General features: G+C 42.8%; 1 protein-coding gene across 1 annotated transcript in view; it reads right to left on the bottom strand.

Annotated features, from left to right (window-relative positions):
• The window catches only part of TMC2 (transmembrane channel like 2), a 32509-nt gene extending 16576 nt beyond the window's left edge, over nt 1–15933 (bottom strand). The window contains exons 1-11 of the mRNA XM_042044246.1: nt 15651–15933; nt 15290–15337; nt 12954–13350; nt 12069–12221; nt 9852–9942; nt 8845–8926; nt 8481–8587; nt 6561–6659; nt 3194–3336; nt 1562–1709; nt 942–1130 (exon numbers count right to left, since the gene is read on the bottom strand). Coding sequence (XP_041900180.1) covers nt 942–1130; nt 1562–1709; nt 3194–3336; nt 6561–6659; nt 8481–8587; nt 8845–8926; nt 9852–9942; nt 12069–12221; nt 12954–13350; nt 15290–15337; nt 15651–15696 — 1503 coding nt within the window. The 5' untranslated portion in view covers nt 15697–15933. The remainder of the gene's footprint in view (nt 1–941; nt 1131–1561; nt 1710–3193; nt 3337–6560; nt 6660–8480; nt 8588–8844; nt 8927–9851; nt 9943–12068; nt 12222–12953; nt 13351–15289; nt 15338–15650) is intronic.
• Nucleotides 15934–16384: the final 451 nt, after the last annotated feature.

The following is a 16384-nucleotide window of genomic DNA, read 5'->3' as shown; positions in this document are numbered from 1 at the left end:
GATACTAAGTTGCACTGTGGTCAACGAGGTCATTGGCCAGTCAAGGTTAGCTCAGGCATGACTTACAGGCTCTAAACTTCTTTACAGCCCTACAGGTCCCATTGGCCTGTGGGGGACTGTGTCTGTACAGGTGCAGGGAGTCTCTGATTCACAGGTCTCTTCTTTGTGCTTTTCTTTCCAAGAGAAGTAACAGTACCCAGGACTGTATTCATTCAGATCTCACATTATCACCAGGAAAGGGTCAGACATTAAACTTTTTTTTTTAAGTATGATTTTTTTCTTTGGGAAAATTCCATAGTGATAAATCAAAGCATTTCGTAAGCAAGTGCCATCTTTCTGAAGTTCTCTGAAGGAATTGTGAAAATGCATTGCTTTGAATTTAATTTGGCTTTGAAATATAAATACATGATAATATTGTAGACATTGAAAGCAAACCTTTCCATAGGTCGAAAGAGCTTAAAGATTTGAACTTCTCATTCCAAAATCAGACACAGAAAACCTCGACAATTGAAATTTTTTTGTACATCCTAAAATTTTATTCCCATAATTCAAGGTGGATGACAAAGATTTGATTTTAGAGTTATGAATTATGGACATTTCTAACACCCAGAGAGCTTTCTGGTACAACTGAGTTTGTAAGTGTTAATATACAACTTAAGATGGTGGTTGGTGTTGAAAGTGCTGAAAAGCCATTAACTTTTCTAGTGATTTATTATAAGAATATTTTCCCTTCTCTGCAGGAATTGTTAATTTTCCCTAGGAACTTTCAGTGAGATCAATGTGCATTGCAGCTGCAACAAGTGCAAAGGTACTGAAGGGGACTCTTGGGCCCTGCTAGGGAATCCCTCTGTCTTGGATGCTGTCCTCAACCTGTGGCAATGATTATGCTGATGTTCAAAGAAAATTATCCCAGCAGAAAACTGGAAGCAAAGCTTTCTCACCTCATTTCTTTCATACCACCCAGCATTTTGCATTTTGGAAAATGTCTGGGAGCGTTTCACCACGAAATAAATGAGGTAGCCACTCCCACACAAGCAGCATATGATGAGGACATTGGCCAAAACCCGCAGGAACCTCCTCAGATGGATATTCTCATCCTTGTTGCTTTCTTGCTCATCTACAATAGACTCCTGAAAAAAACAGGGGTTCTCAAGAAATTGGAATGGATATCTTGAAGCACCAAGCATAAGGTGACATCACAAGTTTTTTTCACCCTATGAAATGCAATCTTCTTCTACTCTGGCTATATCCAACTTGGTAGTTTTGGTTAAATTCAAACTAAGCTTCATACAGGCGTTCTGGTTTGACTGAAAGGTATCAAATGGCAAAGAGCCTGACATATCCCAAGAGAACTGCACTCCAAATTAATACAAATTCTTTTAACATCTGAAAAAAGGGATTTAGGGGAAGCGGGTCACAGAAGTTGGAGCTGCCATGGATCAGCACCATGCCCTGCTCATATGGAGAGATGCGGAGCAGGTATCCAGATTTCCCCTTAAATCTCTGCCATTTGTAGGTGCTGGGGAGGAACAGGTAGGGGAAAGCTAAGTTTCAAGTTTACCTTGAAGCTGGTGGTGATGGATGCAAACTTGTTGTCTGCTGTCTCTGGGTTGCCAATGAGGTAGTCCCAGCTGGTGAACATTTTCCAGCTGAAAATGAAGTTGTCATCGTCCCCATCTGCTGTGCTTTCGTTGGCATTGCGTGCCATCCTGCGTAAGGGCGTGTGCAGTGGCAGGGTCAGACAGAGTTCCACAGAGCCACCTCATATCCTTCAGCTTTGCAAAGCTTGGGATTGCCGGTGGGTAAGATGGAGTGGGGCGACCATTCTTGGGGTTTGGGAATGAGTGACATGGGCCATTGGACTTTAGGTCTGAGGAGGACTGAACTGTCAAATGGTGTCTTCAGGGCTACACAGGTCTTCTATTAAAAATAGTGATATAGAGAAAAACTAGCATAGGTGATTAAGGATGTTAAAGATTGCTTCCTCCAGCTGATGCATGAAGAAAGTCTATTTATGGTGCTTCCGGGTCCTAGGCTGCAGTATATGATTATGGCTACCTTTAGTTAGTTAAATTTAGTCAAAACTCCCTGGTGCTGTCCACTACACCCACTGCAGCACAAAGCTTTAGTGAGACTTCACTTGCTGCACAGTGCTGGAGCCAAAGAGCTTGCAGCAAGTCATGCAGGGAGAGAAAAAGGCTTATTCTTCTTAATCAGCATAGGAGCAGATATGGCTTCTGCTGTTTCCTCTCTATTATTTGATCCCTGAAATCCTTCTCTAAGTCCCCCTAGAGTTCCTAGCACTAGTCCCTCAAGGAAGGCAAGACAACAGATGCTTCAGTTTCATGGCAAATGTACAGCAAATCCCCATGTCCCACTCCAGCCAAAGGCTCAAGAGGCTCTTTCTGCTGCACAGCAATATGGCCTGCTTCAGCAAGCAATACAAATCCATGGGCTTATTCTTTCTTCCAAAGAAAGGAAGACCTTTTCATGGTGTGTCCTTCAGGGAGAGATAGAGGAGCTTATTTTTTTATTTTTAGCTTTGCAGAGACCATTACAGCACTGACAAGTGCTTTGGCTGCAACCTCAGTACCCTGAGGATGCTGTGGGAGCCTCACTGGTGTTTGGGGAAAGTGCACAAGGGGCACAGAAATTGTGGCCACTTTTAAACTGCACTGATTTGTTTAGGGACTCAACAAATACAGTCTAGTAGCACTTGGCTCTTTTCTGCAACCCTTGCACCATCTGTGGGACCCATGTTGGCATTCAGGAATATTTATTTTGCAATGAAAGCATGCAAAAGGAACCTTTGAAATTTACTGCAAGTAAAATCCTCCTTCATGTACGAAATCTACCTGTTTGATGGCCCTGTAGTAATGTTGGAGGAAGGGTTAAAGTGATCTGGAGAGGAGGAGAAGGAAGAAGATGGCTGGAGTAGGAGAGGTTCAAAATAGTGCACATGAGTACACAGACGAGGCAGGGCAGTGCTCAAGTCCCCCCAGCCCACCAGAGCCAGGGTGGTGGACAGAGAGGCTACATGCATGAAAACAGCAGGCACACAGCCCCCCTTTGCCTACATTCCCCCTGCCATCCAGCCAAGGCTGGACCAAGTCTGGGTGCCCATGGAGGGGAACCCAGCTGTGAGACACATCTGGGTGGATTTTGCAGAGGGAGCAATGTCAGCTGCACTTACGATCTTATAACAACCATCAGGCTGTAGCCAAACACGCTGATCCCAACCATGAAATATGCCATTGGCAGCCTGTATTTCAACCAGCCGATTGTCCTCTGGTTGTTGTAGTAGCCATAAAAGAGTGCTGAGTATTTGATGTAACCCTGGAGGAAAAGCAAAAGCAATCCTGTGTGAGCTGTGCAGCTTTTCTTCTGCAGGGAAGGGGTTTCTAGAGAAAATGGAAGATTTAGAACAAGGAAAATCAACTTGGAAAAGTTTTTAGGGTCTCATTCTTGTCTGTTCGCTGCCCTGGCACCTTTGAGTGCCGTCTTCTTAAGAGTTTATCTTCCTAAGAGAGGGAAGATGGCATGAGCATGTCAGAGGATAGTGGCTTAAACTAAGATGTAGTTTTGATCCATCACTTTTTCATCCCTCCCAGAAAAACATCCTTATTTCTCTTTGTGCTTGTAGCTCACCTGCTTCTGTAAGACAATAATCAAACACTCAGATCTTGTAGAAATGCTGTAGCAAAGGGCCTTCCCACCATGATATGAAACTTTTCCTTTCAGGTAGGAGGCAGCTGATGCTCAGTACCTTGCAGATTTAGTTCCTTTTACCAGCTGCTGCCTGCAGAGCAAATATAACTAAAGAGTGAAATCAAAGCATTACTTTCCAGTGGAAAGCGGAGCTCAGACACAGTATCAACCATGTTGTCTCAAGTAAATGTACTTTTTGCTGTGCAGTCTGTTAGGCACTCAACGAGCATGCAGATCACCTAATCTGCATTAGCAATCTCTCCCTGTTTTTCTGTCATATCTCATCCAAGTTGATGTCTATCACTGCACATTGTACTTCTCTACTTTTTGTCCCTTGTCCTTCAGCTCCTAAGTTAAGTGTACTTAATCAGTCTGGCCATGATAGTTGAGCATGCTCCCCTCTGATCAAGCCTTTGGAAAAGATATAACTTGAAGCTCGTACCAGAGCCCGTGTAATGGCTCTTGTTTAGAGACACTGCATGGTTTACATGTGAAAGGGCTTGTGGAGGCTGTCTAGTCAAGCCCCCTGCTCAAAGCAGAGCCAATTGCAAAAGGAAGTGTTATGGCTTGGTGCTGTGTCCAGCTGAGCTTTGAAAATCTCTAGGGATGGAGATCTCATGAGCTTTCTGGGCCTTTCTTGAAGCATTTGACCACCTTCAGTTAATCAGTTAAACTGTGCTCTCCCAAAACTCTAGGCTTTTTATTCCTAACCTCATAAAAAGCCTTGGTGTCCCCAGGTGCCACGGGAGCTGCATTTTTGCCCTTCACAAAGTGCAGTGCTGCAGGTCCAGGACCACTCCAGGTGTGTTTCTAACAGTGCAGCAAGCCTGTGGCTGGCACACCACAGCATGGCTGCTTGGGGCTCGTAGCCTGTTACACACAATGTCTGCTGGAGAGGTGTGGTGGAAAAAAGCCTTGTAAAATACAAGGTCCGTGGAAGGCACTAGTGAAGTTTGTTTCTCAGGTTGTAATTCCAAACCTTTGTCTTTTTGATTCATCAGATGCCAAGGACTGAAAAAGGAGTTTCTCTGCTCACATCATCCTGTATATTCTTTAAACTCCATTTGTGACACATGGTGTCTGGTGTCCAACTGAGATTTATTCCTTTCTGCTCCTCTAGATATCCATGATGTGACCTCCTTGCTGCCAAAGCATACATTTCCCCAGCTCCTCTCTCTTGAAAGGTATTTTTCAGGATAGTAGCATTGACTCTTCATTTATGCCTACCCTGATATATATTTCTGCCCTGCACCTCTCCTGTGGAGCATGCTGGAATAAGCCTCTATGCATTTTCAAAGGGCAAACCTCTGCAAAGGGCTTCGTTTAACATCTCCTGGCTGCAGAGGGTATTGGTGTACAGTGTTGCCCCATACCTGGAGATGCTTCTCAAGCTGGAATGATTGCTCCCTGATGTCAGACAGCAAGGGAATGGGTACTGGATGGGGACCTGTATGGCAGAGGGGTTCAGAGGATCAACACCTCAGTGACAGCAGGGGAATGTAGATGTGTGTTCCAAGTCAGAGGCAGGAGACTGGCATCTAATGGGAGGAAACACTTCCTGGAGAATACAGCCTCATCCAGAGGCAAGTTTCCTTACTGATAGGTCTATTACTTATGGTCTCCCAGAGAAAATCAGCAGCTGCATTTCATCAACACTCCGTCAGGTTTTTTTGTTTGTTTTGGAGTCTTATTTTGCTTTTTTTTTTTCTTCTGGCTTAATGAGTTTGAATGCTACCAGTTGTATTTTTACAGTGCACTGCTCAAATGAGCTTTTCATTCCTTACACTCCTATTAAAAATGTCCCTAATTCACCTCTGAATTTTGGATTCTGGCAGTGGGGGAAAGTGCTGGGAGAGGAAGAGTTAACAGGATCCTTAGCAGACAATGAGAGGGTAAAGGAAGGCCTGGCCCTGGTAGGTTCCTGGACACCAGTATTTGAAGCCTTACTAATAAATTAGTTTAAATAATCTGGTTTACAACAAAGTAGCTTTGTTTGTTTGTTTGTTTTTTATTAGGTTGGTGTTTGTTTGGGTTTTTTTTAAGCTAAGGAAATTGCAAAGGGGTTTATTACAGGAGTGGGTCCCGTGCTTGTAGCATGTGGGCCAGCGCTGACAAGCACTAAAAAAATATTTCCAGAAGTAACAATTTTGAAAGTCAGATCCCAAGGTATTTGTTACATCAGAAAATCTACGCCCCTTTCACATATCTTTTCTTGGGCTAAAAATATCTAAAACCATTTAATCCCTTTGGCTTAAATCTTCAAAGTAACTGGGGTGGGAGGTGAATGGGTGCTGCAGGCAAGCACCCAGATATGGCTGGAAACTTGGGATTTTCCTGTGGGTGCAAGTCCTAAACTTTGGTTCCTGCTTCTGGCTCATGTAAATATTTCAGGGAGGGCAGGGACGTGGGGAGCAATCCCCTTCCCAATCACTTTCAGTGGTCTGGCAAAGTGCTCCCTGCTTGTGAAGGGGGTCTGCAGCTTGGAGTCTCTTTCTGGCTGCCTGGTTTGGAGCAGCTCCAGCCTTTCACCTGGGTGCTTGCTGCCTTTCCAGCTGGAAGCAAAATGGCTTTTGTGTCTACACACATGTGACATATACCAGCCAGCACATTTGTATATGAAAGTGGCTCAAATCCATATGCAGGTGTCTGCATGCGTACATGCTGTTTTGGCCAGAAATCTCAGCACCTTTTGTTGCTTTGTTGCAACAAAAGACTTCCCAGACTTCTTCTGGAAGAAATAGGTGCTCTGCTGGCTTATCTTGGAACAAATTCATCCTTGTAGCACCACTAACTTCTGAGGGGTTTTAGAAGGTATTCAACTGATCTTTTATGATTAACACTTGTGTGCTTACCTCAAAATCCCAAAGAACTGAAAAATCCATAGCAGTTGCTTGCTCAGCCCGGGGTACAGTTTTCCTTGGCATACTCCCATATGGCATTCCCATCAGGACCTGGAGAACATTAATAACAGTGATGCATATGTAGTATAAAGCACCAAGGAGTTCTTAACAGGTTTTATTTCTTAACGAGTCTGTTCTCATTTGCTTTTGGTTTGTCTTCCTTTTCTGTTGATTTCAATATATATTTCATTTCTTAATACTAGAGCAGCAGTTTTTAAAAACTGCTTAGCATTAATTTCATTTATTATTATTTAGTATCACTTACATATATTAATACTTAGTATTACATATATCTATTAATACACATTTTAAAATTTATTGTTAATATTTAGTATTAATTTCACCCAAATAACCAGAGGACTTCCCTTTCCCTGGCCGCATTCATTGCACAGGAAGTATTTTTTGGGAAACCGTATCCTTTCATGAAGAGCTCCAGTTGAAATGTCCTTAGTTTATCAAGGAGTTCTTTGCTTGAACTTCATGGTTCTAATGCAGTAAAGGGATTAGCTTCATCTAGTTATGCAGAGCTCCTCCTCTGAGAGAAGTCAAGAGCACCAGGTCAAGCTTGAAATATAATTTGTATTTTTCAGTCCTGAATTGAAAGATGTTCTCAAGGTGAGGTAAATGGCAATTAGGTTTGGGAAAAAAAATATATGACAAAAAGATGCAAAGAATAGTTTTCATGGCACAGCCTGTCCTGATGGCACCATGCAAAGCAGGTCTTGCAGCTGGAACAGCAGCTGGAGTCCAGACAGAGAATGCCAAGGGCTATGGAGAGTTATTATATTTACAAGCTGACTGGTGCCTATACCAAAATATCTCATTAGCATTCATAGCCTAGCAAGGTCCTAGCATATCATCTATCATTTATTTTTTTAGGGCTGTCTAATTACATTCAAAATAATTTATGATTAAATGTTTATTGCCCAGCTACTCCCCGTATCGTAACAGCTCAGTAGGCAATGAGTAACACTGTGCACACTTCAGAGAGGAAAGCTCCTGCCATATGCAGAGTTCCTAACCAAACACATTTGTATTGTTCAGTGCTAATGGTTATGTCTCCTCATCCTGGAAGGAAACTGAGCTTTCCCTTTCAACATTGTGAGCAAGCATATTAAAGAGAACAAAAGCATGGTCCTCAGGAGGGATTCTGCACTGCATTTTTGCTCCATAAAATTCTGCGCTGAACGGAACAGATGCCACTGTCTGTGGATTGCACAGCCTTTAAATACTGCACTGAGTAATTCAGCCAGAGCTTTAATGGCTACATTAAAGAATTCTTCAATAAACGAACATATAAAGTTGGCTATGAGATCCTTTTCCTTCTCCGAGAAGAGTGAGAAATAGAAAAACTAAAAATAAAACAATTGCTTGTGAATCATATGAATTGGAAGTACAAAATAGGGTTATTTCCCAAGCAAATGTTAGTTGGCAAAATGCTGGGAAATTGTCGGTTCCCTGAAGGGCTGTGCCATGGCTGCTGCCCCATGGTCATGCCCCTCAGAGGGCCCAAAAGTGAGGGTATTTAATTATTCTCAGAGCAAAAACCATTTCTTGTGGCTCTTGCAGACCGGATCTTGTGTCTAGGTTTGGAATGTCACATTTTTCAGTTTAGTCAAAATGTAAAACTAGCCTTGAATTAGATTGTTGAGCCCCAGCTTCATCTGCTGGATGGGCAGGATCTTTGATAACATTTTAGGTCTCCTGATACCAATGCAACTTCTGCTCCTGCGTCAGTAAGTCTTTGTAAACAATCGTCCTCAGGCTTTTTCTAAAGCAATGCCTGTTATAAGACATTTCTTTGTCCTGTCAATGCCATGTTTGTGTCAAGCAATGGGCAAGATACTACTGAAAGGAGAGCTAAGCACTTACCTCTGGAATTATAACCAGTCCAAATATTAACCCAAAAAGGACGAGATTTACTCCATACATCCACCGCAGAAATATGAAGTAGGAAGCAACTGAGGAGCCAAAGTGACCTTAAAGCAGAAGACATTTCATGGTTAGGAGTTTAGGAGGGTTAAACTGTCCTCAGCAACCCTTTAACCTCCCCAACACATTTCCCATGAGCCTCCCAACAGTGTCCACAACTGATGGAGAGAGCAACACCTGGAGCTGCCAGGGGTGTGTGCTCCTCGTTTGGCACTGATGGCCAGGAAGCTGGAATATTGTTTGTATGAAGACAAAGCGATCTTACAAAATGTCACACTGCCACAGCACAGCAACTTCAACTTACTCTCCACTTCCTTTATCTTCATCTCCCAGGGTATGCACTGAGTTTTAAAATTTTCAAAGTCTCTCTTGAATTTCACCCATTTCTGAAACAAGACAACATTGCAGCGAGCAATGAGAGATGTGAAAAGGGGGTCTTCTCTGAAGCAGGCCTTTCTAATATCAGAGTTTGGTAGCATGGTTAGGTGAGGGTGTAAAGCCCAAAGCAGGAACTCTGGTCTGGGTCTTATCTTTTGGGCTATTTGAGAAACTCACTTCAATCCAAAATCCCCCCATGCCCAAGAGTTCACTTTTATGATTTGAGTTTTAAGAATTTTAACCTTTCCAGGCTTTTGGAAATCTGCAATTGTGCTATGGATTCATCAGATTATACAGGGGTGGTAAATTCAGACCTGGATCTGGATTGAAAGAATCGGTTCAGAATAAACTCTATTTAAAACAAAATTTAATTTGATAAAACTCTGAGCTGGAATCTTTCCTCACCAGGCCAGCAGCTAAACTCCCACTGATTTCATAATCTCAAGTCTGGCTCCATTTTGCACTTCTCAATATAATCTCCATGACAACATGCAACTTGGCTACCAACTTCAGTCTCAAAACACAGCCATCATTCTCCCTATTATCTCCTTGTCACTGGAGAAGATGAAATTTTACAGGACTAAGGGTAGTGCAACAGTTTGGCAGAGCCTCTTTCCCCTTTAGGGATACCTCTTCTCACAGCTCAAGGTTTTGGAGATCGCAACCAGAAAGCCATGGTTTTCCCTGCTCCTGAAAACCCTCCCTTGCTTCAGGAAAGGTCACAATGAGGTTCAGTTTGGGGTAAATTTCCCCCTGTTCTTTCTGCAATAGTCATATATTTGAAGTCAGCTACTATTTTTTTGAATGTGTGTAGGAACCTTGATTCTGATTTCCTTGTGCTGCTTTTGCCAAAGAGAGGTCAATAAACCTAAAAATGTGCTAAATACGTAACTGAGTATCCAAGCCTTTCCCTGACATCACTGTAGCACTCACCTTCGCCATCATCATCTTATATGCATACAACTTTTTGCCCTTTCCTTTTCCCAGAGCTCCTTCAAACTTCTCTACGAAATCTTGTGCCTCCCTAATTGGAAAACAAACAAGCAGGTTATTAAAATAGCAAGGGGGTCCTTAACTTTTCACCCCTGCCTGCACCAGTGGCAATGAAGCAACAAAGGTGGGGGCTTGGTGTCTCTCCTTACCTGCTCTCTGATCTCTGCCATGTAGAGCTCAGACACCCACCCAGGTCCCCAAAGCTCTCATGTTCATGTAGAGATGTGCCCCACATCTTGCTCCATACTTCTCCCTGGGTGCAAACTAAAAGCCTGCCCACTTCTCTCGCTGCAGAGCTCTCCCAGCCTGAATGCTTGTTACAATTTCTCTCTCCTGATGCATTGGTCAAGATGAAAATAACATTGCCTAGTGAAATAAGCTCCAAGAGGATGCAGAATTTCCCTCCATGAACACCTCCCTAGATAAGTATCAGAGATGTGAAAACCCCCCAAGGGAATAATCTCAGTGTCAAAGGAATGAGTGTACACTAGCCAGGAGTAAAATCAAGCTGCAAAATGAAATTAGTTTTACAACAGGATTTCTAAGGGAAATAGAGAAAGTAGTCTAGGTAGATGCTGTTATGCTAAGTATGCTTAGCTCATGAATAAAATTATATTGTATATTGGCCTTGCCAATGAGAAGAGATTAAATTTCAGGAGTTGGGAGGTTTTTTGCCATCCTAAGCCTGTGGGAAAGACAAACTTCCACTTGGCATAAATAGTTGGCTAGTTCAGCCTGTAATCTTAGGAAAATCACCTGTGACTTCATTTGAAACCCTAAAGTGAGATTTCTAAGTCTTGAACATATTGTTTTGCTCTCTTTGTGTTTTACACCCCTTATCTGGGCTAATAATTTCTTGTCTCAGGGTTGAGTTTATGCAACCAAAATTAACTAATGAATGTACAGCATGCTGAGAGCCTTTCTGGAGACCCCTGCCCAAGCAATGCAAAAGTTTTGTTTAGGTTCATTAGTAGGTAGTAATGACTGCTATAATTCAGGAATAAGATGAAGCTATGGAGGTACATTATCAAACATGATCCTAAGAAGAATTTTAGTCAGGATCCTACACCACAGGGAAAAAGTGCATCAGGAATAACTGCTTTGCTCTTTTTTTTTTTCTTTTCTTGAAAAAATTTGGAATTTTAGGGTGGTAAGAATTTATTTGTTATGAGCTCAGGCTCATAGCATGCCTGTAAGGTGGAAAAGCTGCTTTAATACAGTTTCCCTATTATAGATCTTTACCCAGATTTTCAGAAGTAATTGTCAGAGTTCGCAATTTCTGATTTTACTGGAAGATGGAAGAGGTCTTGGGCTTCAGGGCATAAAAGAGAGGAGCAGAGACACATGGTGAATGCCAGCCTTCACAGCACAGTCCCTGCAGCTCTGAGCAACCTCTCAGCAAACACAGAGCAGGGGCATCACCACTCGCTGTAGGTCTGTGCATGCTTTGAAATGCTATTTTGAAATCCCTCCTGATAGAAAGGGGTTTCAGAAGATCCTTAACCAGTAGAGCTGGGAGCTGAATCATTGCCCCACTATGGGAATGGCTTGTTATGAGCCATTCCCTGTTGACCCATTGGTTTTGATTTCCCTGGTCTGCCCTGCTCCACTGTCCCCTGTTGCCCTGCACTAAGGGGTCTCTGCTGCTGCCTGAGCTGTTCCCACCTTCATCAGGGGCTGTGTGGCAGAATTATCTTTGCTCCATAAACCTCTGCAATTAACACAGCATTTTTTCCAAGCATCCCCATCTCAGGGTTGTGCAGTAACATGGCACTGTGTTGCTCTGATTTCTGTCTGACAAAAGACATGAATAAGCAAGCCAGGGTACGGAGTTTACTTTAACAAGTAGCCTGACAGTAGTGAGTCATTTGGTTTTAAATACGAGGGTAGGATGACCTGGCTACGGGTATCAGTTGAACAGATTTGCACTTTGTCAGTTCTTTGGTTACAGAGGCTGAAAATCAGATTCCACATTTTAACTCTGATTGTTTGAACGCAGACACGCCGGCCAGGTTCTGCCGGTCACTTTTCCTGATACTGGGGTATTACAGGAGCAGCAAATATGTAATTTCAAGGAAAGACAAAGTGCATCTGACAACACACAACACACAAGCCAGGAGAGACCTCAGGAGTGGGAGTACCCATTTTGATGGGTACCTGAGCACCGAGAGCTTCTTCACCATCCTCCAGGGCTTGTTCCTCATGGTGGAAATCAGTTTTTTCTTTTGCTCCACCTGCTCCTTCAGCATTGCGAGCTCTTCCTCTGACAGTGACTCCTCGTCAGATGAGTTGGAGGAAGCAGAAGAAGTACTGGAAGAGACACAAAATAAGGGACACAGAAAAACTTACAGGGGTTAGAGGGAAGGCCTTGCTTGGGGTAGGCAGAGTGCAGCTGGCCCTGGGGATCCTACTCCAGTCTGGGTACAGTGCCTCAACATCCCCTGGCTCAGTGCCATGCCAGTGCCCTTCGCACTCAGAGCAGGGCTGTTTCCTGCCAGGATGATGAGGAGGCATTAGAATTCACTCAGTGTCATGCTTTGGAGTACACTTCAGCTATAGAAGCATTGCCTACAGCTACCAGGGCTACAGCTGGCTCCAGAGAAATGGTTTTCATATCTTCAAAACAAAATGGGAGATATGGGGAGAAGTCGAAGGTTGGGACAACCAAGATTTGGAAGGGGAAGAGACATGAAAACACAGGGGATCCATTTTAACTGGAATGTTTCCATAAACCAACCAAAAAACCTTGTCTAGACTCAAATTCTCAAGGTACCTTCTTTAGGCATGCTTTTCTACCCCTGGCTGTAGGTACTATGACTCCACTACATGCATAGACCTGATCCTGGCTGAGAAATACTAATGGCTTGGAAACATTTAGTATTGTGTGGCATTTTAAACTGTTTTCCACTGCTGTGTCTCTTTTAGGAGAGCAGGAACTTACTTGCAGTCTATTGGTTTTGCCATTCTGATCCATATGCCACTGGCATGTCAGTATAGCTGCAAGTCCAAGCAAGGCACCATAGTCAGGGATTGTTTAATTACCTGTTTTTCCTGTCTTTCTTCTGTTTGTTCTCCCCCTCCTTCCCTCTCCTGGTTGTTTTCTTTTCTTTGTTTTCTGATTCCTTTTGATCTTTGGTCGGAGCCGTTTTGCCTCTGTCTTTCTTCCGGCTTCCTTCCTCTCTTGCCTTTTTTCCATCTCTGTTTTTCCTTTGATAGTTTTTTCTCCTAGAAGCTCTGTTTTGTTGGCTGCCACTGTCTTCCTCTTCTCTCTCATTTTCTTCTCTGTCTTCTTTGTCTTCTTTTTCTTCTTTGTCTTCTTTTTCTTCTTTTTCTTCTTTCTCTTCTTTGTCTTTCCCTTGCTTTTTGCTTTGAAGTCTGCTTGCTCTGCCAGTTTCCCTGAGGGGTTGTTTGTTAGTTGTCTTGTCCTTTACTTCATCTTCTGCAAGTGATAAAAGACAATTACATTGGGAAATCCATGCTGGCAGAATAAAGATTCATCAGAAAAGCATGGGCAGCCAGGACACCTGACTCACACCCTGGCAAATTCAAAGAGCATGTGCCTGTTGATCTCGATGGGCTTTGTGTTATGCCCTGTCCAAGAACCAGGTGTAACTCTTTGGTCGTGCAACTCCCATTTAAGACAGCGCAATTGAGCACATCAGTGACTTGTATGTGACCATAAGAAAACTGGAAATTAGTTACAAATGCAAAAGCCCATCCATCAGACAGTACAGACAGAGATCTCTCTGACCTGTAAACACACCAGAACAAAGGAAACAGAAATTGCAGTCTGTTACACAATGTGTAGTTTGCTTGTTGATGTGATGTCCTTGAAAGATGTTTACTTTTCAAGGCTGGGAATGGAGTTCTTCTATTTATAGAGAGAAAAGGTACAGCACAGGCAGTATCCGGTTTTGTTTCTTGGAGTTTTCTTTTATATTGGATGGTCTGCATTCAGAGAAGAAAAATACCAGGTAGTTTCTGAGAAATCTTTCATTCTTACTGGCATTGCAAACTAAAATCTCTTCTTTCCAGAAGTGCTTCCAGCTTAAAGGATTGAAATGGAGCATGATTTAACTACAGAATATAATGGAAAAGGAAAAAAACAACATTCAAAACCCCCCAAGTTTCTCCACCTCTTTCACTACCAAGTCTATTAAAATCAATAGAAAGTTTTCCAGAGTAATCTGGCTTCCAGTTTTCCAAAATTTCTAGCTGAAGAAAAGAGTTGGAGATACTGTCACAGAAGAAGAATATTGTGCTGGAATGGGATCCAGAGTGTAAAATGAGGAGCCTAAAAGGGGAGAAAAACAGAAGCAAAAAAGAATTTGAGCTTTTGCATTTTTGGTTTGGTGAAAAGCTAGAAATTAATAACAAGCTGATAGTTTCTGCTTGTTAGTGGCAAAAAATTAGTAGGCAGTGGCTGTCACATTTGACGCTGGAAATGAGAAGAAGCTTCCAACTATTTCTCAGGAGCCATTAGGAAGGTTTCAGTTATTATGTAATGGTCAATCTAAACTGAATTTTGGTCAATCATCTAGGTCAAAGGACCACCTCCTCTCTTTGGGAAAATGTTCATTTTGGATAGCTAATGATCTAATATTTTTCTTATTTGCAACCTATCAAGTGTTAGGTTAAATGTGAAGCATTTATTTGTTACCGTTGTCTTACTGCCTCTTTTGCCTATATGGAAAAGGTGGATATGATTTTTTTAAAAAAAATGAAATCCCAGTAGTTTGCTGTTTACTTTCTCATATTCTGTGAGTAATACAGACACAATTGTGAACCATTTTTGCAGTAACAGCGACATTTGTATCACCTCTCCAGTGCTGTCATGGTCTTACCTCTTAGTTCTCTCTCTTTAGTTATAGTATACATGCAGAGTTAAAGGTGTTTTTAGTCCTGTCATGGCCTTTTCCTGATTTCCCTCACAGTCATAAGTCTCCCTTCAATCCATTTTCATTATTTTCTTCTTGTGGCTATGATTAATCAAGATCCCAGTGTATTATGGTCTAAGCAAGCATTACAGGGAGGGCAAGCAGGACCTCAGTACAGCACAATGCAGTCCCAGCCCTGCACAGGGTGGTGCTTTACTGCAGTGCCTGATTTACTAGGGGCTGATTCCCAAGTGATGTGGGCTCTGACAGCCTCCCACTCTGGGAACATGGATAAAAGAGGACAGAATGCTTAAGAATGGTGGTATACATATCACTATTGTAAGTCAAACCTCAAGGGAAAAATCTGCTTGCCTGCAAGTAGCTCGTGAAAGAGCTCGTGCCATAGAGCAAGTCACAAGTCAGAGAGAAAAAGAAAAGGTATCACCTCTTGTATTTCAAACAAGACCACATTTGTTAATCTCTACATTACCTTCTACCTACCTTCACTCTCTGTGTCAGTTTCAACTTGTCCGTCAAACTCTATTCCAGCTGCAAAACAAAGAACAACGAGTAATTGCATTTGTTGCTGGAATTTACACATGTGATGCTTTACACGGCTAACCTTTAAGTGCCAGCTGAGCTTGGCAGAACGTCCCTTATTGATTATACATTATATTCTTTCCCTACAGCAATGCTCTTAATATTTACTTCAGTCTGGCAGACTGACAAAAGTTCCCTGCCCAAGCAAACTGAAATTGTATGATTTTTGAGAGACGCAAAATGGTGTGCACGGGAAGCCCCAAGAGGTTTAGTCAAGTATTAGGCAGCATGCAAACTGAAATAATCTCACAGTGATACCAACCATCTTCCAGGATGACCTGTAGAGCACTTTTCTTTTTCTTCCCCATGGCAGCCTCCCGTCTATCGCACAGACACCGTAGCCGCTACGCTGCATACACACCCCAGTCATACACAGGTTACTCTCTCTTCCAGTGTCCATGTGCTTGTCTCCTCGGCATTGCAGACAGATGGGCCTGTCCAGCTGTCAGTGACCTCTTGCTCATGAGCCATGAGAACAGGGAGGGGTGGGAGAGGCAGGAAAAAACCTGGGCTCTGCCTCAGCCCACCCAAACACTTTCCCTTCTTCTCCCTTCTCCCTGTGAAAAAAGCACCTGTTGGCATTACATTGCATTTCATTATTTAAACATGAAGGAAAGCCCTTTGGTGGGTACTTGGTGGTGTCGTATGAAACACAGAGACAAGTCATGTCTGGTTCTGACATAAGCATGTGGCTGGAGGCTTTCAAAGGATCAATTTTCTTAATGCCATATTCTTTACTGACCTGAGTCAATCTGTGTAACCCCGTTAGTCATTCTCCTGCATCTTATTAAATCTCTCAGCCAGTGCGCCTTGGGACACAGCTGTGGGTCACCTTTTGTCCTACATGTGTGTCCCTTGGAGGGGACTCATGAGCTAATAGATGCAGCAAGGAGTCAGGAGTCAGGATACGAGGATCTCTCTTTCCTTTGCTCCTCTATTCTCTGTGACCTTTGCATACTCATTGCGCTTGCTGGTAAAATAGGATAGATTTTCCTT

The sequence above is a fragment of the Corvus kubaryi genome, unplaced genomic scaffold (assembly GCF_017639235.1).
Source record: "Corvus kubaryi isolate FWS band 111438036 unplaced genomic scaffold, C.kubaryi_AGA036_p1.0 37398, whole genome shotgun sequence".
In the NCBI taxonomy this organism is placed as follows: domain Eukaryota; kingdom Metazoa; phylum Chordata; class Aves; order Passeriformes; family Corvidae; genus Corvus; species Corvus kubaryi.
This window is presented reverse-complemented; position numbering and strand designations above follow the sequence as displayed.